The 21159-nt window shown below is 42.2% G+C and overlaps 1 protein-coding gene across 2 annotated transcripts in view; it reads right to left on the bottom strand.

Moving 5' to 3' along the window:
- The window catches only part of TTC1 (tetratricopeptide repeat domain 1), a 46186-nt gene that overhangs the window by 18052 nt on the left and 6975 nt on the right, over window positions 1-21159 (bottom strand). For both annotated transcript variants that reach the window (XM_030572213.1, XM_030572214.1), the window contains exons 3-6: window positions 17253-17313; window positions 14425-14537; window positions 8337-8373; window positions 6068-6216 (exon numbers count right to left, since the gene is read on the bottom strand). In XM_030572213.1, coding sequence (XP_030428073.1) covers window positions 6068-6216; window positions 8337-8373; window positions 14425-14537; window positions 17253-17313 — 360 coding nt within the window. The remainder of the gene's footprint in view (window positions 1-6067; window positions 6217-8336; window positions 8374-14424; window positions 14538-17252; window positions 17314-21159) is intronic.

The following is a 21159-nucleotide window of genomic DNA, read 5'->3' as shown; positions in this document are numbered from 1 at the left end:
ACGTTGCTACAGCATATTAAGTTTTTGCACAGATGTTTTATAATAAGCCAGGAAACCAGAACTGCAGTATGTACCAGACATTAAATTAGTGAAATGCAGACACTTTAGAGAAGTAAAATACCCCAATATACCATATATTGCAAGAAGAGTGAAGGGCTGAACATATCTAGGAAAGACCCTGTTAAAAAGAGAACAACAGCAAGAATGAAAAAGGGATGAAAAGAAGAGAGTCTATTATAGGAACACACAATGAGGTTAAGGAATATGGTGCTAAAATACAGGATGTGCTAGAAGCTACAGAAAGTAAGAGAGCCACTGCTTTCTTGATGAAGGTCACCAGAATTTTTAACTGAATTATTAGATTAAGAAGTTATGGCTTCAGCGAAGATGAAATGATAAACAAGGATAATATTAACATATTTAAGCATGTATTTCTAGAACATAATAACCCCAGCACATCTGTTACATATGAAAATAATGTGTGACAAGCTTGTCAATTCATTAGGCTGTTGCCAAGAGCTGTGCGCTTAGGAGGGTATTCTGCCCTCATCTAGACATATGCAACTTACATTAGCATTAATGGGAGTTATATATACACACACATCAGTGGCAGAAGAGAGTCCTACTTAATGATCCAGTCCAGAAAATGTAGTTTCAGTTCTGGTTTCAGGCCAAGATTCTCTCTGGTTGTTTCCAGTGCTACTCCTATACCAGCATAATATGTTTTTAAAAAAGGAAAATAAATTTAATTATAAGTTTTAGAACATTAAAATTACTTAAATTGATGCCCAAAGTGTTTTTACATCAAATCAAACTATACAGAAGTCTAAGTTTAAGCAGTTTTTAAACCACCAGCAGGTTTTAAAATGTAAGGCCATTCAATTATATGATCAAAATGTTCAAATTTGGAGTTTAAAGTTATTAATAGTGCTGGACAAATACACAAAGACATGCGTACAAACACACATGCCCCAAGAAGCCTGTAATTGACACAAAAAGGGTAGGAGAGGAAACAGGCACAGAGAGGTAATACGGCAGGTCAGTGACAAGGCTGGCACTAGAATTCAGGTCTCCTCATTCCCAGTCCAGTGTCCTATCCACTAGATCAAACTGCCCAATTTTAAGAACTAAAGATGGACAGAAAGGGGCTTCAATGGCGCTACACCAATTCACATGAAGTGATCTTCTCCATAAACAGGGAGTTAGCATTTTGAATTCACTGCTAGATCTACATGTTCAAAATTTGGGGTAGGTGCAGGGAGTTCAAGCCAGTCATTACTGAAAGTCTCAAAAAGAGATTCAGTTCACACTCTTCTTTTTCCCTGAGAAGGTGTGATTGAGCACCAATATTAATGTTAAGTGCATTTTTTTTAAATAAATAAAAAAAGTTTAAACCTCTGACCCTAAAATTAAGTTCTTAAGTCTTGACCTAACTCAGCGCCTCCACTTTGCTACCTAGGGAGCCCTACCACTTCAGTACTCTAAGACTGGGTCCCCAGCTTCAGCATGCTTTTCTTCCCTCACACTGGCTTCTTCAGTGGATCCCAATAAGCTTGAGCTTGGGCCCCTACTGGAGATTTATCCTTTTGAGAGCTAATGCAATCAGCAGATGTTTGCTGTGACACAGGACAACCTTTTCAAAGCAAACATTAATAGTTAACTGGAATAGGACCATTGGGTTCAAATGGTAAATCAAAGCCAGAATGTGCATCTCACGTAACTTGCCAGCTTTCCCTTGTTTAGTTAGGTGGGTGCCACTTTGTCCAGGCCTGCAAAGCAAATTACATGGTTGCTGCAAAATGTCCCTAGCCTTCCCGAACCAATCCCAGACTGAAAACCTATGTTCTACCATGCTAGAACATTATTCTCTTCCATGTCTCGTAACACCTCAGTCTTGTGTCGTAGATTCCAGTCATGTTATTTTCACATGTACTCTCCTTCCTCTCCCCTGCTCTGTGCTGCAGGTGGGACGTGGTTGTTGTCAGACAGTCCACTTGGCTGGCAGTCATTAAAGTTAATGGTCCAGTTGTTGGTCTTCCACTGTATCTCCAAGATTGCCAGCATGTGAATGAAGCTGTTCTTGATAGTCCATTCATACCAATCCCGATATGTCTATGTGACACACCCAAATCACTTTTACCCTTCACAACAAGCAATATGTATGGGGAAACTGAGTCACATACTTTTTAATAAAACTACAGAAATGTCCCACATTCTCCACAACATATCAAAAGGTAACTTCAGTAAACAATGCATATGAAATAGAATCAAGTACATCCAGCAAGAGGAAAAGAAGGAACATTTGAGAAGTGCAAACAACCAACATTAAAAAAAAAATTATATAAGAAAAAAGCATATTGAAGAGAACATGGATAATGCCCATGGAAAATACCTCAGGCCAGACTAGAGACTGGGTGCTCTTTTTGGTTTACATCCATATTAACCACAGTTTTATTTCAAGTATTGAAGTAGCTGAATTTTTAGTGGGGTAGAGCACTTGCAGCCAGCTTCCACTGCAATTAATTGAAGCTATAGGTGATCATCTCAACTTAAAATATGGTTACTTAAATTTAGGTACCTAAATAGGGCTTTAGATGCTCAATTTTAGGCATTTTGTCCATTCTCCTTAAATTAGTAATCAAACGTAGTTTCAACCCATACACCCATGCTGTTCATAACAGTCACAGGAACGTGCGTATCATTTTATAAGCAGATCAAAACCAATACTAGAACTCAGAAGCAATATAAATGAATCAGCATTCCCACTTACACAAAATCCTAAACCCATAAACCACAACCTCAAGGGCTAGATAACATGCTGCAATGAAAAAAATTATGCAATGATGAAGAGGTACTTTTAAAAATATCACCCAATGCTCCTCTTAGAAATGGACAGCTGCTTCTGAGTATGAAGAAAGAGCCTCCAGAACCCAGAATTCAAAAACAAAACAGCCCCAATTGCGTAGAGGGCAATCATTTCTGAGCGGTTTTTGGGCGCTACCTTCCCCTGGCAGCATGCTCCCTTAAGGTCTCTACTGTCCCTTCACATAGCCTTGACAGAAGCATGAACTAACTTTCACCTGGAGAGCCAGTGTGCGATGGAATGCACCCCTGTAGTCACACCCTACACACTATTATAATCTTTGTACAAAATATGCCTTGTAAGATATTATTTGATACCTCACAATAATGGTTAATAATATAATGGTGGAATGTATAAATTACCTGTAAAGTTATGAATTCTCCCTGAATGATGTTGGTGGCACATGTTCAAACTCACACAGCCTCAATTAGGCAGAACTGCTTACACAGGTCTCAAAAGGAATGTGTTTACCTCAATTTACATATACAAGTTGTAAACAGAATCCTCAGACAGCGATGGGGGAAGGCAGGAGATAAAGAAAAGCCGTATTCCAGCAAACTGGTAATAAGAAACATCATGGAACTTTGTTCACTACCAATCATCATGTTGTCTTCTTTACTGTTTTAATACACTTTGCTTTGAGTGGTAACCTTCAGGAAAATGCATCTCAAAGTGAGACTGGCCTAGAAAAGTGAGGGGGTAAAAACACCCCAAGTTCTCTCCCCATCTCTTTCACCTCAGAGGACAAAAAAGGACAAAGGCCATTAGATCTTGGGAGCAGATCCTCATCTGAAACTTGGTCAGCAATGCTACTGGAAACCTGAGGTCAGAGCTCCACTTTGAACCAAGTCTAGTTAAGTTTAGAAAGCATTTTATCTCCATTTCTCTTGCAGCTTCAATGCCTCAGTACTTGTACTTGCTTAAAACCTCTCCTTATAGTTAAATTTGTTTTATTCTTTAATCAAAACTAATCCAGTGTGGTGAACTGTGTGGGTAACTCCATTCAAAGTGGCAAACTATTGTATCTTGATTCCTTTACAAGGGCAACAGACCTAATATCTGGACTGCCAAGGAGAGGGCTGGACAGTGCAAAACACTCATTTTTGTGGAAAATATTCAGGATTAGGAACGTTTTGGGGTCACCCTGCAAGCACTAACCAAGGCTGGTGGAAGCAGCAGGCTGTGCTGACAGGCTGCTGCGGTCATAACTGCTGGACCAGGACTGGAACTGTACACAGACATACTGGGTGTGACCTGCATGCTGGCAGGCTGTTTGTGAGCAACCCAAGTTGGAAGCTACAATAGCAAAGCATTGCAAGGCCCCCAACGTTGCACGGCAGGGGTGACAGCCCCTCACTGGTCTGGACTGCTCTGGGGAATGTTACACAGCGGAAAATACAAGCAGTCTCTGAGAGGAGCAGTCAGAGTACCTATCCCTTCCTGCCTCCTTGGACACTGTATGGACTCTTTCTAATCTATCAAATCCACCACCACTTTTCACACTAAGAATTAAAGTGCCAAATACCATCAGAAAAGCACTTCTGCTGGCATTTCACACAAATAGCTGCTTAAAACCTGGAATCAACAGTCCACGGCAGTGACTAAATCACCATCAACTAGGGACTGTATACAGGCCAGATTTGGGTTCCAGGGAGTTTTAAGGGTTTACCTTTATTCTTCCAAGCCATACTGTCCAAAAACCAAAAATACATTCTGAGTACTTATTTACATATTTGGATATGACAAAAAAGATTCTTACAAGGTACCTTAAATCCCACAGCTATTTGTAACATTAACTGAAGAGGACATGGGATTTAGTATTAAGCTGCACACCTCATTTTGCTCACTAATGAAGAAAGCAGCTACATCAGGAGGTGCTTCTGTTTATGACCACAAGATTACACTCCACTAAAATGAGAGGACATGTTCTTGGATGTAAATAGCAAGCTTAAACTGCTACTAGCAAAAATAACTCAAAAGTTTTCAGAAACAAACCACTCAAGATTTTGAACAATCAGTTTAGCTACAAGCCCATTTTCTAGTGTCCTCAAAAATTACATGATCGAGACAAAAGTGAAATTATTTGAATTTCAGTTATTTACGTCCAGCTCCTTCAGAAAAAAGAAAAGTGTGTTGTAGAGATGTTTGTCCAGAGTCACTATTCAGAAGAATGATTGCATTATAATACTGATGTCTTACAGTATAGTGCTTTTCATAAATTCCAGCCCACTGAAGAACTAGCAAAAGCAGTGCTATTGTGCGCCTTTTTTCTGATCTACCAATTTGTCCCATCCCAGATGCCTTTGCACATTACTTCTGCAAGAGTGCAGAGGTGTTGTGGGATGCGATTTCCATTCCAGGGCCAGGGGCTCAAGTGCATGGTGCATACTACACATGCTCCACCCCTGAACACTTGCTTGGCACATATACAGGTGTAACAAGAAGTCAGAATTTGAATCAAGATTTTTTAGCTATTTATCTGAATATTATATTCTACAGAGCATATGTTGACGGGAATCTGATTGTAGAAGCATGTATGAACATTCACTTTCAGCTTCATTTCTGACAATTAACATAAGTCTCAATGTTATTCTGCCATGGTTCCTCACAGGAACATTATAAATTATTGCTCATTTCAGGGAAAGAATAAACATCAAACAAACAGAACAAAGATAATAAAGGACTATAGTGTATGAGTGATAAACTGGGTGGGATGGCTGTTTAACAAGTAAAGCATACTTACACGTGATTATTATAGGCCAAGCACCTGCAGGCAGGAACACCCATGTTTACTTTCACCCATTTATAAAGGTTAAACAGTTCCATACTATATAGATATAAAATTGTTACAATTCTGTATTACTTTTTTTTTTTGTTTAATATAATGTCATGGGAGCAGGGAAGGAAGGGCGTGAGAAGGCAGGATGAGAGCAACCCAATCAATTTTCAGAGACACAAACACAAAATTTAGTTGCAACTTTACTATTAATACCAACATTCAGCAACTGAACAGTTGAGATCCCTGAGTGAACAAGGATATATATCTGGTTATCGTGAATATAACATGATCTGAGATTTAAGCCTGCTTGCATCACTAGTGAGAGTTAAGGTGAGCTCAATGAGTGAAGCCACTTGAATAAGCAGTATCAATGCATTGCGTATGTAAATGTTATGGTCAGTCCTAAATATGATGTAAATGCTTACCATGCAAGCTTCTCTCGCGTGATGTACCGATGGATCTTTTTCTAGGACTGTTTTATAATCCTCCAGAGCTTCATCTAGTTTTTCTGTTTTTTCATATAGTTCTGCTCTCCTCAGCAAAGCCCTGATATAGTTAGGATCTAGTTCGATTGCTGGAAAATTAAAACAAAAGTGGTATGTTTTTATGGAATGTTTCTACACCCCCTCAAATCAATGGTTAAGTGAATACATATATCTTGTAGTTAATTTATTTATTAAAATCAAGCATCGTACTGGTTTAATATAAGATATCTTAATGGAGGAGGTGGTTTAATTCAGAGTTTTTGCACACTAACTGGTATTGGATAGCATGCAATAACTGCATACATAAGGCCAACTGTTTTCAGATTCAGTACAGATTAAATGTGTCTACATGGCCTCATGGACTTTATCCAAAGTAAGTGTGCAGAATTCTGGGCAGGTATCCCATGATGCTTTGCCTCACTGCTGTGCTCCATGCATCCTGGAACTTTTCTAACTGCACACAGCAGAAGTAGTCAGAAGAAGGGACCAGGACTTGAGGTATTATTTATATTACACATAGTAATTATTCTGGACACTTCAGATATAATTTGCAGAGTACCATAAAGCCAATATAGCACAAATACAGGATCTAGAAAATAAAGAGATATCACTTTTAGACAGACAGATGCAGAGATTGAATTTATCTTCATCTAAGTGTGTAAGTCAAAAGTAACTCCACTGAAGTGCTTCTGAATCTACACTGATAACAGATTAAATCTGGTTCAGTACCCATATATGAATGGTTAGACTGTTTCCAGAAATTACGAAAAAAGCACTTGTGGCACCTTAGAGACTAACAAATTTATTTGGGCATTAGATATTCTAGCTCACAAAAGCTTATGAAGTGGGTTCTAGCCCACAAAAGCTTGGGCCCAAATCAATTTGTTAGTTTCTAAGGTGCCCAAGGACTCCTGGTTGTTTTTGCTGATACAGACTAACACGGCTACCACTCTGAAAGAAGCATGTTGGTTCAGTGTATGCTTTTTCATTTCCCTATTCTCTTGACAGACACAACCATGATTACTGGTGCAGCTGGAACAGAATGCTAAACAGTTTGCTTCTGTACAACAGTAACCTGCTAATAAACAAGCTCTCAAGACATTTCTCCACTCAGTTTTCAATACAGGAAAAAGCACCTTAAAAAAAAAACCCACCACACAACCCACCCCCCAAAAAACTAAAAAAATTCTTAATGCAAGCAATGCAGCCCAAAATATTCTAGCCAAACATAGCATGTTTCTTCTTTTTAGAGGGACAAGGACAATGCTGCAGTCAGCAAGATGCAGGTCGGTGTGAATTGCATTCCTATGCTCTAAGTGTTGCATTGCAGCTTGTGAGCCAAGCCCATAGAGACTGTCAAATGATGGTAAAGTTTAAATCTTGTAGCGCTGCACAGCTGATCGATTTCCTTTCAGCTAGCACAAAATTAGCAGAAGCATTTTCAAAAAACAGGAAGAAGAAAGCAAAGTGGTACAAGCCAGTTAAATGTTGCTACTTTCAAAAAGGCAAGAATACTAGTAACACTTACAAAAAACGCTTACTGTATAAAGCAGTGATGGCACTCAGCCACTGAATTAGTTCTCCATTTGGTAGGCTGGACTTTTGTCCAGCTGTTATAACAGCTGGGACAAAGAGTATAACAGACATCCAAGACCAGACATCTGGGGATTTTCACGTGGGTGAGTTGGTGGATGCAACAGTACATAGTTGAACAGATTTCATCAAGAGTCGCAGAGATAAAAACTAGGCAGCACGGGAATCAGAGAGCATGAGGTCAGCAATAACGTAAAAGACTTAGACGAAGGGATTTAGTGCCTTTCATTCCAAGGAACCACATAATTTCTTGCACTCAAGGTTAAAACTCTTAAGATTTAGAGAGCTAGGGTTGGGTTTACAAGAATAGGTGCAGGAGAAAGGGCAGCTTCTGTAAAAGATTTTGCTACTATCACACTGCAAACACCATTCTTATTTGCAATGGAGAAATAAGATATTTCAGGCAGTAAAAGCCTGACAGCCATTTTATAAAGTTAATCCAAGATATGTGCCCCTATCACCATAACTTCCCTTTGAGTTCTAAAAAAATAAAAATAAAAAAAAATTAAAAAAATTTTGCCTTTCCAAAAATTGCAGCCCTACTGAGTGGCATGATTTCTGCACCAATGACATTGCGCAACAGCAGCACATTTAGAATAAGGAAAAAGGATCATACCTTTGCTGCAGTCACTTAGCGCAGCTTCTGTCTTGTCCTAAAACCAAATCAATAATGTTAGGTTTGTTTACCCCATTTCTAGTGATAACTGAATACATACTTATAAGTGCCAGTTGGGAACTAATACATTTGCAGAGACCCATTAAAAGCCTTAACTTACATTAGTAATATGCTAGAGATGTCTAAGCCAGAAAGAAGCCAGCTTTCCATGACAACTGCTGGTGTGAGTCATGTGACTACATACTCATCTAATTTGCAATCAGCAGCTCACACAAGGCAGTGTGTTCATGCAGGCGTCTACTCCGCTGAAGTGTCTACCGCACTTCTCTCCACCTACTGGGATCTGGTCCAGTTGCTTGAGGGGTTAGTGCTGAAGCCATAGGCCAAAACTTCCCCCATACTCACAACTCAGTCCCTGTCCATGTGTGCTGATCCACCTGACAACAGATTGCAGTCTTTAACAAAGAGCAATGCAGGAGAAACCTTGCAGTGGAAGGGACTAGATTTTAGTCAGAGGTAAAAGTAAACTGGCACGCACTGGTATAGACTCAGACTCTAGGACTGGAAGGGACCTTGAGAGGCCATCGAGTCCAGTCCCCTGCCCTCATGGCAGGACCAAATACTGTCTAGACCATCCCTAATAGACATTTATCTAACCTACTCTTAAATATCTCCAGAGATGTAGATTCCACAACTTCCCTAGGCAATTTATTCCAGTGTTTAACTACCCTGACAGTTAGGAACTTTTTCCTAATGTCCAACCTAAATCTCCCTTGCTGCAGTTTAAGCCCGGTATGGAGGACCAGTAAGAAAAGGAGACTGACTGAGGGAGGGAAAGCGAAGCCTGCTCCCTGCATAAGAATAGTTTAAACTCAGCTGTTCCCTGATGGTTCAGCCCACAGGGCTAGGTTTTTGGCCTTCTTGTTAAGTTCACTCACAGTAGCTGGGGGAAGGGGGTCGAGGGCATGGTGTGTTTGACCATGGCAGGGGCAGTCCCTGACTGCCCCCAGGGATGAAGAGATCTCTCCTACTAATATACACAACCAATACAAGCATTTGGCTGCATAGCTTAAATCCTGAGCTAATAAAAGCAGGTGGAAGGGGAAAACTCACTGTCACATTGGTTTCTTGTCTCCTCCCTCCCCCTCCTCCAGCCAGGCTGCAGACAAGGCTCTGAATTCCTCCCCACTCCCCCCAGCAGGGGTTTTCCTCTAGGCTCTAGCTTGCAGTAGACTGGCTGAGATGCCTGCTATTTCTGCCTGCAAAAGAACAGTTTAAACTCATCTGTTCCCTGTGCAGTTCAGTGCCTAGAGTTAGGAGCCGTTTCTGGCATCCTTGTTAATTTCACTCCCAGTTGTTGTTGGGTGTGTGTGACCATGGCAGGGACAGTTTTTTTTTGCCCCCTGGATGAGGGGACCTCCTAAACACAATCAAAATCAGGAACCATTTTCAAGTTCAAATCTGTCCCATTCCCTACCTAGCAGAGGATCATTGTTGTGATGTCCAATCTGCTTGCAGATCCTCTTTGAAATGTTACCGTTTAAAACGCAAAAAAACATGGAGAACATGATGGAAAGATGTGTCATGATGATTAGGGTTTATTTTGGGCAAAGCAATTTTGCTAAAGCAACTAAAAATTTACAGGGAAAGAAAGCCCCCATAGACAAAACCACAAAGGGATTGGAGGGGAAAACTGAATATTCAGCGAAATTATTGTGCCTCCTTTGAAAGAAATAGCAGTTTTCATTCCAATCCACCCTCTTTCTATATTGATTTAAACACCTGAAATGTCCTTAGGACAGCGGGTGCAATCTCAGATCTTTTTGTTTTGCCCTGCCTGCAGAGACTGAAATTGATAAAACTTTCTTTAAGTATCTTGTATATTTCATGAAGGCTATTCCAGTTGTCCTTTATTACCCCTGCATTTCCCTTCCTCTCCTCCTCCCCCATCCCACCCCTGGCTCCCTCCCTGGCTGTGGTTTTTGCCTTGGTTACTTACTCCTTGGCAGACCCAGCCCAGCAGCACCTGCTGGCTCTCTGCAGGCAGCAGCCCACAGGGGCCGGTTGCTGGGGTCGCTGCCAGTCGGTGGCATGCTGCAGCTGCATTGTTTGTGACACATTCATACACACACATACAGTATGGATGTGTATGTATGAATGTGTGTGTCACAAACAATGCAGCTGCAGCCTGCCGCCGACTGCCCTGACCTCAGCAACCGGCCCCTAACTACTGTATTTTAGTAGTATTGGAGATCCCCTCATCCAGGGAGCAGAAAAGAACTGCCCCTGCCATGGTCACACACAGCTTCCCCCTCTCCCCCCAACAACTGGAAGTGAAATTAACAAAGATGCCAGAAACCTCTCTTAACTCTGGGGGCTGAACCATCAGGGAACAACTGAGTTTAAAGTGTTCTTATGCAGGAGGCAGTCTCCCTGCTGCAAAGCTAGAGGAAAGCCTCTGCAGCAGCTGAGTGGAGTGCCAGGCAGGGAGAAAGCACAGAGCCTAGCATCGGCAGCCTGGCTGCAGGAGGAGGAGGGAAGACCCAGAGAAAAATGTGATAATGAGTTTTCACTTTTTCAGGCTTATTCCAATAGTAAAGTTTTATTACAGACAGTACTGGAAGTATCTATGTCATGCAATGGGAGGGATCCATGAAGTACGTAGGAGAGGTGGGTAGGTTACTTGCAATTGGACCATATGGGTAAGAAATGTAAATTACTTTCACCCCTGCCCAAACCCCAGGGTTCCCAGTAGCCTCTGCAGCTGGTAGCTCCGGGGTTAATTTAAAGGGCCTGGCTCCTAGCTTCAGCTGAATCCCTGAGCCCTTTAAATCCTGATTTAAAAGCCCCAGGATTTAAAGCCCCCACCTCTTCTGGTTGAGGCCTCTCCCCCTCTGCAGGACTCTGGAGTTCCAGTAAGTCCTTTAAGTTACTTTCACCCCTGATTTTAGTGCACATGTGCTCTGTCTTAACCTGCAATGGAAGATGAGAGGGTTTCTGGCTGTATTGGAATAAAGGCAGATAAAAGGTCTAAGAAATAAACATCTTGTTTTTATCCAAAACAATTGGAGTAACAGAGAACAAAGTCTGAGAAAGATATACAATGCAGGAGAAGGATTGCTTCTAACCAGTGTTTTTTTTCCATAAGGCGCCAGCTGGTCTTTCAAGAAATGTCTGATTAAAATAGCTATTGTAGTGCTGAGTAAACATATCTGTAGCAGGCATAAATTAAAAAAAGACTGACAAGTTATTGTGGAAGCCCATTAAAACAAGGACATGGTGTTAGCCTAACCAAAAACTATTATTCTATTAGAAGTAAAGTTGCCAGGCATCTGGTTTTCAACCGGAATGCCCAGGTGAAAAGGGACCCTGGCGGCACCGGGCAGCACTGCCAACCAGACTATTAAAAGTCCAGTCAGCAGAAGCCCAGGGCTAAGGCAGGCTCCCTGCCTGTCCTAGCTCTGCATGGCTCCAGGAAGCAGCTGCCAAGTCCCTGAGGTCCCTAGGCGCATGGGCGGCCAGGGAGGCTCTGGGCGCTGCCGTCGCCTCAAGTGCTGGCTCCACAGGGCCCATTGGCTGGAAACTGCGACTTATGAAGCTGTGGGGGTAGCGTCTGCGGGCGTGAGGGCAGCATGTGGAGGCTCCCTGGCCACCCATGTGCCTAGGGGCTGCAGGGACCCTGCACCCCAACCCCCTCCCCCAGCCCAGGGCCCCCTCCTGCACCCCAACCCTCTCATCCCCAGCCTTACCCTAGAGCCTTCACCCCCCCCCTCTGCACCCCAACTCTCTGCCCCAGCCCAGTTAAAGTGGGTGAGATTGGGGGAAAGTGAGTGACAGAAGGGGGGAATGGAGCGAGCAGGGACGAGGCCTCAGAGAAGGGGTGGGACAGGGGTGTTTGGTGCCATTAGAAAGTTGGCAACCCTAATAAGGAGACATACTAATTGTTTATCTCCAACTCATTTATTCCCATTGTACACTTCGGCAATTACTGGATTAGTTCGCCAGTGACATAGATTTTTAACATCTGGATTGTGAGGATATTTTGCTGTTTATAAATATGCTCAGATAGCATTCATGTTGGAGAAGCTATTGCAGCAGCTGCTAGAGAGAATCTCATTTTATTCTCTGCTCTATCCCTGCACGTTGGATAGTCATGCAAGTTTTCTTCAGGTATTGTAAATAACTGATGTAGGGGTGGAGAGGAAGGAGAGAGAAAAATGTGTGTCTATTCAGAATAGATTTAAAAGCACCAGAAGGAGAAGTTGCTTCTTACTCCTAAATTCTTGATTCCGCCTCTTAAGTAGGCAGAGGTTATTTATCGACATACATGTGGCCTGTATAAAAACAGCGTTGAAAATTGTATAAGCTTGACACATGGTATTCGAGTGCCTTAGACAATTAATTTAGACCCACAACTTCCCTGTGGAGCACGGAAGTACTGCTGAATGCTCACTGTTACATCCGGCTCCAGTTCCCACTGAGGTCAATGGCATAATTCTGAGGCCTAAATGGGATCCAGATAAGGTACTAAGAAGTTGTCCTGGCTGGCTCCTCACTCATCTCCATTAACCTCTTTTTCATCACAGTTCTGCAGCAATTTTGGTGGCACATTTATTGTGATGAAGACCATCATACCCCTCACCACAACTTTTAACTGATTTAAAAAACAAACAAACAAACAAAAAAAAAAAACAGACAAACCTGGATAGAGGCACAGTTCCCTTGACTGGTTACAAATTATACAGTTGATGTGGTTCCCCACAACTGATTTTCTGCCAACAGCTATGTTTGTGTCTCCACAGCTACCATGCTGCTTAACGGTGTATCAGTGCATTCTGGTAATATCTGGACTGCTACCCCATAGTGACTAAGCAAGCGACAGAGCAATGGCTCTCAACCTTTCCAGACTACTGTACCCTTTTCAAGAGTCTCATTTGTCTTGTGTACTCCCATGTTTAGACTCACTTAAAAAGGACTTGCTCACAAAAATCAGACATAAATACACAAGTGTCACAGCATACCGTTACTAAAAAGACTGCTAAAAATAAGAAAGCTAGCATATAAATCATAAAATAAATCAATATAAATATTGTACTTCTATATACTATACCCTCTTTGCAATGTATTACTTGGGCCACAGGTTGAGAACCATAGCATGCTCTCCCCCCACCCTCCCCAACTCAAGTGCCTCACACCCAGAGACCCCTCCACAGAGTGGGTCCAGGAGCGGAGGACTGAGTGGGGGGCCGCCGGCAGGGCAGCTCCCAGACCCTCACCCACCACAGCTGTGTGCTAATTGGGCTGCATGTGGCCAGCGGGTTGAGAACCGCTGTACTATATGCTGAAATGTAGCAGTATAAACAAGTCATAGTCTGTATGAAAAATTTTAGTTTGTACTGACTTCCTTAGTCCTTTTTATGTAGCTAGTTGTAAAACCAGGCAAATATCTAAAGGGAGTTGATGTACCTACCCCTGGAATACCTCTGCATACAGCCAGGGATACATGTACCCCTGGCTAAAAACCACTGGGAGAGGGGACATACACAAAAACCAGAAGAAGTAGCATAGGAGGCAATGTGCTCTAGTCTGTCCTACCACACAGACAGCAGAGACAAAAGAGGATCAGCCAGACTGGTTGCTAAATACATAGTTAGGAAGTCTTGCCCATGTCATAACGCACTGAACTAGTTACTGGAAGACAATCATATGACAATTTAGGCCTCTAGCAGGACCAAAACACTGACCTGCCAAAGTTACTAAACAAGAATTAACCAGGTGGTGTCAAGACACCAGCCATGTGTAGAGACAGCCATGCCGACAATGGGTTATGAACTCAATTAAGAGTTCTAGCATGGACAGAAGTGCCTACAGAAGACTCAGCTCCAACCAGTGGGATCAACTGCATTTTTCAAATCAGTTTCCTCCCCCCGCCCCTACACCTGCCCTAAATCTCCACTAGTATTTCAATTGAGATGAACAATAAAAAAATAGAAGTCAGTGAATAATAAAACCTGGAAACTATGGCTTAATTCCTTCAAGCTCATTCTTTGACTCTTGTATATTCACAATACTCAGAAAGTACATTCACCTGTTTCATTCTTGCAGCAGCTCTGTTTGAAAACAGAACAGACCTGTCTTTCTGGTAGCAGGCTGGGCAAACCTTTACAGCTTTTGTATAGGAGTCTTCTGCTCCCCCATATTCTGAAGATTGAAGAGGAAAAAAAAAATCATTCATTTCATTTGCCAGTCGAATTAGTGAGACCCACATAGCTTAAACTCTCTGGAAACATATTCTTCAATATTTGAAGCAACATCAGTTTTATACCAAAAGCAAGACTCATCCCTGGTCTACACTACGAGTTTAGGTTGAATTTAGCAGCGTTCCATCGATTTAACCCTGCACCCATCCACACGACGAAGCCGTTTTTTCCAACTTAAAGAGCTCTTAAAATTTCTGTACTCCTCCCCCGATGAGGAGATTAGCGCTGAAATCGACTTTGCCGGGTCGAATTTGGGGTAGTGTGGAGTAGTGCAGTCGCACCTTGACGGTATTGGCCTCTGGTAGCTATCCCAGAGTGCTCCATTGTGACCACTCTGGACAGCACTCTCAACTAAGATGAACTGGCCAGGTAGACAGGAAAAGGCCTGCGAACTTTTGAATCTCATTTCCTGTTTGGCCAGCGTGGCAATCTGCAAGTGAGTGCAGATCTCATCAGCAAAGGTGACCATGATTGCAGAGTTCCAGAATCGCAGAAGAGCTCCAGCATGGACCAAATGGGAGGTACGGGATCTGATCGCTATATGGGCAGACAAATCCATGCTATCAGAACTCCGTTCCAAAAGACAAAATGCCCAAACATTTGAAAAATATCTCCAAGGGCATGAAGGATAGAAGCTATAACAGGGACCTGCAGCAGTGCCAAGGGAGTGTTGACTGATGACATGGCTTACAAGGTTGGCTTACAGGGAATTAAAATCAACAAAAGGGGGTGGGTTTGCATCAAGGAGAAACACACACAACTATCACACAGAATGGCCCCCTCAAGGACAGAACTCAAAACCCTGGGTTTAGCAGGCCAATGCTCAAACCACTGAGCTATCCCTCCCCACACTATTCCAGGCAGGACTGAGTCTCCATTAAACTTTTCAAGGTGCCACCGACAGACCTCACCGAAACAACTGTCACTAATTTCATGGAGAGAGAGAGACGGGGGAGCAAATGAATACAAAACAAATCTGGTCTCTTTCTTGTTTTGATCCACTCCATCTCTCTTATACATTTTAGGCTGGCAGCAGACGGTGCAGTACCACTGCTAGCCATCCTCGTCTCCTGGCTGTTCGCCAGAAGACAGTGCAGTACGACTGCAGGCAGGACTGAATCTCCAGGAGATGAAACTTAAAAAGAGAATGACCTGGAGTCGCTCCCATTTATGTCCAGGCGCCCCTGACAGACCTCACCGAGGTCTGCCAGGAGCACCCATGTCTGCCCAGGCACCCCGATCGACCTCACCGAGGTCGGCTAAAAAAGCACCCAGAAGACGACGACGGCGGCTACCAATCATAATGCACTGTCTGCTGCCAAAAGGCAATGAGCTTCTGCTGTGTAGCAATGCAGTCCCATGTCTGCCAGCAACCAGGAGATGTACGGTGAGCTGAGTGGGCTCCATGCTTACCATTGTATGGAGTCTGCACGGGTAGCCCAGGAAAAAAAGGCGAGAAATGATTGTTTGCCGTTGCTTTCACCGGGGGAGCAGGGTAGGGGGGCTGACGACATGTACCCAGAACCATCCGCGACGATGTTTTTGACCCACCAGGCATTGGGATTTCAACCCAGAATTCCAGTGGGCGGCGGAGACTGCAGGAACTATGGGATAGCTACCCACAGTGCAACGCTCTGGAAGTCAATGCTAGCCTCGGTACTGTGGATGCACTCTGCTGAGTTAATGATCTTAAGTGGGGACACACACAATAGACTGTATAAAATTAATTTCTATAAATTCAACCTAATTTCGTAGCAAAGACATCCCGTCAGCTGCTCTCAGAAAAAGTGCCCTGCTGAATTAGCATACATCCCAACGACAATAGTTTTGTCATTTTAAACCAGCACCTCTGTTAGGATACTAGCTATGTTAAAATGCCAAGTCCTGGACCCAGCACTACAGTCTCCAGACTTGAGCCACTGCTGTGCAGATCTTAATTCATATTCCTCACTTCCAAACTTTGCACTTTCTTTGAAGTTAAAAATTGCAGCAAAGTCTCAAAATAAAAACAAATGTTTTTCTTTAGTTGAAGCCAGCCCATCACTGATCTGAAAAATCATGACATGACATCAGTACGTCCTCTCAGAACCTAGGGAGGAATCCTGACATGATGAGAGATGCTAAATCTCTTTAAAGAACAGTTTTTCTCTAGATCCTGCCTTGAAGATACACCCATATCCAAGCTTAATACAGCAAAGGGCAAGCGAAGGAAGGAGATACTCGTTATTAATCACTGTCAGATTTTCAAAAAGTAAAGGACACAGCAGGTTGATTTTTCCCCCCTCCTGTGTATTCCAGCAATAAGTTTTCTTTACACATTATATCAAAGTTTCAAATCATCCATTACAGAAAGCTCTCTCTAGTGAGCCGTCTTGGAAGCAAACCACCATTTAATTGTTGGCAAGCATCCATTTCTGTGGGATCATTACTCTAAGAAGTATATTAATGATACTTTTTAGCACTTGGTCTCTAGCATTTATTGTTGTCGATTAGATCCTCCTCTTCCCCTTTGGTTGCTGATGGTTTTGTGGGAGGGGAAAAGAGACCCAAGGGTGACGGAAAATATATCTGTCTTAAGGTTTGCCACAGTATCTAATTGCTGATCTAAGTATTAACTAATTTCAGAATTTATTATGTTGAAAGAACATTAACCCACCTCCTTTCTTGAACTGCTCGTTTCCTTTCTCCTTTAACTTTGTGCTCTCCTTTCTTCTTTTCTGCAAGAGAACAGAGAATTTCAGTGTCTCGCAGGATTTAACTGAAATGAACAAGTAGGTCAGCTACAGTTCTGCATTACTATGAAAGAAAATCTGAATGAAAAGTAACCAGGAGAATGCTAGCTACAAAGGTGTCTGTAAACAGTTAATTTACTATTATACACATTGGGTGTATCACACTGGATAGGGGCATAAAGGGCTCCAATTTATAAATATATAAAAGGGACGTTTAAAAAAAAACTTTTTTTTTTATTTAAAGTTTGCATTTTGGCATTTACTGTTTGCTTCTTCTTTTGGGACAATAGTATCTTTCCAGTGCCATTCAAACTGGCTACATAAGATCAGTCTAGTCAGTGAAGTTCTGCAAGTTATTATTTGAGACATCCTGTCCAAGAAGTTTATAATCAGCTGGCTGTGAACCCTGATGAGGAGGCTCTAATATTGATGGGATGCAAAAAGTACTTCCAATGCAGCAGAGACGGATTAGTCCACACGTGACATTGTTGTCTTTGAATAGATTTATTATACAGAAGGATTGGTTAACAGAACATTCTTTTTTCTCCAGCGAAAGTAATGTAGATGTCAGGCACTACAAGCAGCTAGAGGCTGAAAAACGGGTCACTGGCACAAATAAATGGGCTTACTAAGGGAAGAAATACAGCAAGGAGAAAATGTGTATCTCTTAGCATTGCTCACAGATGACTAAACAACCACCCATCAAATCCAAAGGCTGGGAGAAGGTTCCATTAGATAGTGAAAATTGCAGGGGTGTGTTTTCAACCACAGATCTCTTAACAGCACTGCTGGCATAACTGATGTTGGCATGAATGCCTTTAGCTAACACTGCAAATACAGAAGGCTGTCATCAAGCCATCTCCAAATGATCACTAAGGAATACTTGGCACACAAATATAGCTCATAGAAATAAGAACAAAATGTCATAGGGTAAGAGTACAAGAGACCTGAGATTCAAGAGACAAAGTGCAGCTCCTTATTTTTGTGGCGAGTGATCATTTTGACCATTGATTTCTCATTCGTGCGCACGCGCACATAGTGTTCAAATTTAAAGCTTATAAATTATAGCTCATTGAGCGATTAAAAAGCCAACACTGGGGAAAGGAGCAGTTTCCTTCTCTGCAGATTGTGTAAATCAAGGATTAATGCAATTATCAATATTACACAGAATATCTCCTTGGAAACAGCTAAATATAGTAGTTTGTGTGGAAAGCTGCATTGTTTCAAAGTTGTGACAAGAAGCAGAATTAAACCCAATACAAAGAGAGGGGTTCTTTCTACTGTCTGCTTTGCCCTGGGAAAATAGTTCTCCCAACCAGACACACCACAACGATAATCCAGAAACCACAATAGTTTTCACAGAGCAGACTTCAGGGAACACCATCCAATTTTCACATCACAAATAAGTTCACACTCAATGATCTTGTTCTGATCCTTTGGATACATGCTCCCATACCACAAAAAAAAGAAAACTCCAAACCACAACTCATCCACTCGTCGTTGGATGAAATGTGCTCCACAGTGTGCTACTCTACCATTTACAATCCCCACGCATGGTGAGATACTATAGGCATTGGATTATTAGCAAACAACTCTATTGTCTTTCAAAGGTCCATAATGGAGAAAAGCCAGTTATACATAAGGCCTTATGCAGCACTCCAGCATGACGGGAAAGAGAACATTTGGGCACTTAAATAAAGTGAGTAAGTTGGCACATAAGTGTATAAATGCCTTTTCTACATTCAGGGCTTGGCTGGCCTATTTAGACAGCTACATTTGAAGGCTGAGCCCAGTATTAAGGGAATGCTAATGGAACAGAAGCACCTGCAAGGTCACTTCCTGACGTATGGATGTTGCATAGAAGGGAAATGTATATTCCCTACTGGTACATGCTTCTTGAGGAGAAAAAAAAGCAAACAAAAACGAATAGATTTTACAACAGTGAACAAAACATTCAGGTACCAGTATGTAACAAGCCAGCAGTGTTTGCCTCTAAACCTCACTGTTATGAAGCGATGACCCTGCTGGAAAACATGAAGCTGTAAGCTTCCTGCTTTTTACACTGTACTTCCAGCTCAGATGAGTAATAACTGCAAAGCGACTGGGGTCATCACTTCACTGTGCTTATATCAGAACTGTTTTGTGACCCACCAATTTTACTTCCATTATAAGTGGAAAAAATTGTAAGTGACTTGTCCTTGGGACAAATTTTGCAGAATGTCACCCCACTGCCTTATTTTCAGAGTGAGATTTAAGTAGCTGCAGGGCCGATTGCCCGCTCTTCAATCAGTGACAGAAGTGGGTCAGAATGGACTTTCAGAATGCTCTATTGGGAAGGGGGGCGGGTGAGAGAAATTAATCTTGACACCTTGTTTTCCCTTAGGCATTGTTAATATGTTCACTGAATCAAGTATAACTATTCTGACTTACACTTCATTATATGGTGCTTTTCATAAGAGAAATCCAAAGGTCCATTTTCTGCAGTGTAAAAGCCTAGAAAGAGGGAAATTATGAGCCAGAATAATAATACACCAGTGTCAGGAATTTGCTTTTTGGATGCATGAACTGACTGAAATTTTAAAGAAAAAGCCTAGTGAAGACATTAAAGAATTAGAATCACGGGTTAAATCGGTCTGGCAATCAGCAAGTCAGACTGATGATTAAAGACTAACCCAGAGTAATGGGGGAAAAAAGTCATCTTGGCCTCCTGACAATAGGGTATAAGCCCAAGAGAAAAACCATCACGTACAATCATATGAACTCTGCTACTTTGCAAAGAAAAAAAATCAAAAGTTAAAAATGAAAGCAAAGTAAGCCCATTTGCTATTGAAAGAAAACAACTTAAGCTTCTTTACTCCTCTTTATTCTGCAAGTGATCAGCTTTATAAAAATGCATGAGAAGCTAAATCCCTACATTCATCCTTCAGCTGTCACAGTTAACAGACACCTGCACTGCTAGCCTACAATACTCCCCATTCAGCAACACTCCTCCCCACCCCCACAAACTCCTCTGGCTTTCTCTTATAGATTTTATTCGATGGATTGATTTAGCCTTAATGGTGTACTTTACTTGGATCCATTTTTGCCAAAGGCTCTTCCTCTTCTTCTCTGAGGCTATTTGTACAATGTGAAAATGCATCTCTGGGTCTTACACACTCTCTGGTAAGGTCACTTAGGCCTGGTCTACACTACGCGTTTAAACCAATTTAACACTGTACCCGTCCACACTATGAGGCCCTTTATATTGATATAAAGGGCTCTTTAAATCGGTTTCTATACTCCTCCCCGACGAGAGGAATAGAGCTAAAGTCGGTATTACCATATCGAATTAGGGTTAGTGTGGCCACAAATCGACGGTATTGGCCTCCGGGCGGTATCCCACAGTGCACCACTGTGACTGCTCTGGACAGCAATCTCAACTTGGATGCAGTGGCCAGGTAAACAGGAAAAGCCCTGCAAAATTTTGATTTTCATTTCCTGTTTGCCCAGCATGGAGCTCTGATCAGCACGGGTGGCAATGCAGTCGCAAATCCAAAAAGAGCTCCAGCATGGACCGTACGGGAGATACTGGATCTGATCGCTGTATGGGGAAACAAATCTGTTCTATCAATCAAAGCTCCGTTACAGAAGATGAAATGGCAAAGCGTTTGTAGATTTTTTTTTTTTTTTTTTCAGGCTACACAGTGCTGCATGACAAACATAACGGGAAGCCAGAGACTCAAACGGACGCTCATGGAGGGAGGGTACTGAGGACTCCAGCTATCCCACAGTCCCCAGCAGTCTCCTAAAAATATTTGCATTCTTGGCTGAGCTCCCAATGCCTGTAGGTTC

This window comes from Gopherus evgoodei, chromosome 8 (genome assembly GCF_007399415.2).
Source record: "Gopherus evgoodei ecotype Sinaloan lineage chromosome 8, rGopEvg1_v1.p, whole genome shotgun sequence".
NCBI lineage: Eukaryota > Metazoa > Chordata > Testudines > Testudinidae > Gopherus > Gopherus evgoodei.
This window is presented reverse-complemented; position numbering and strand designations above follow the sequence as displayed.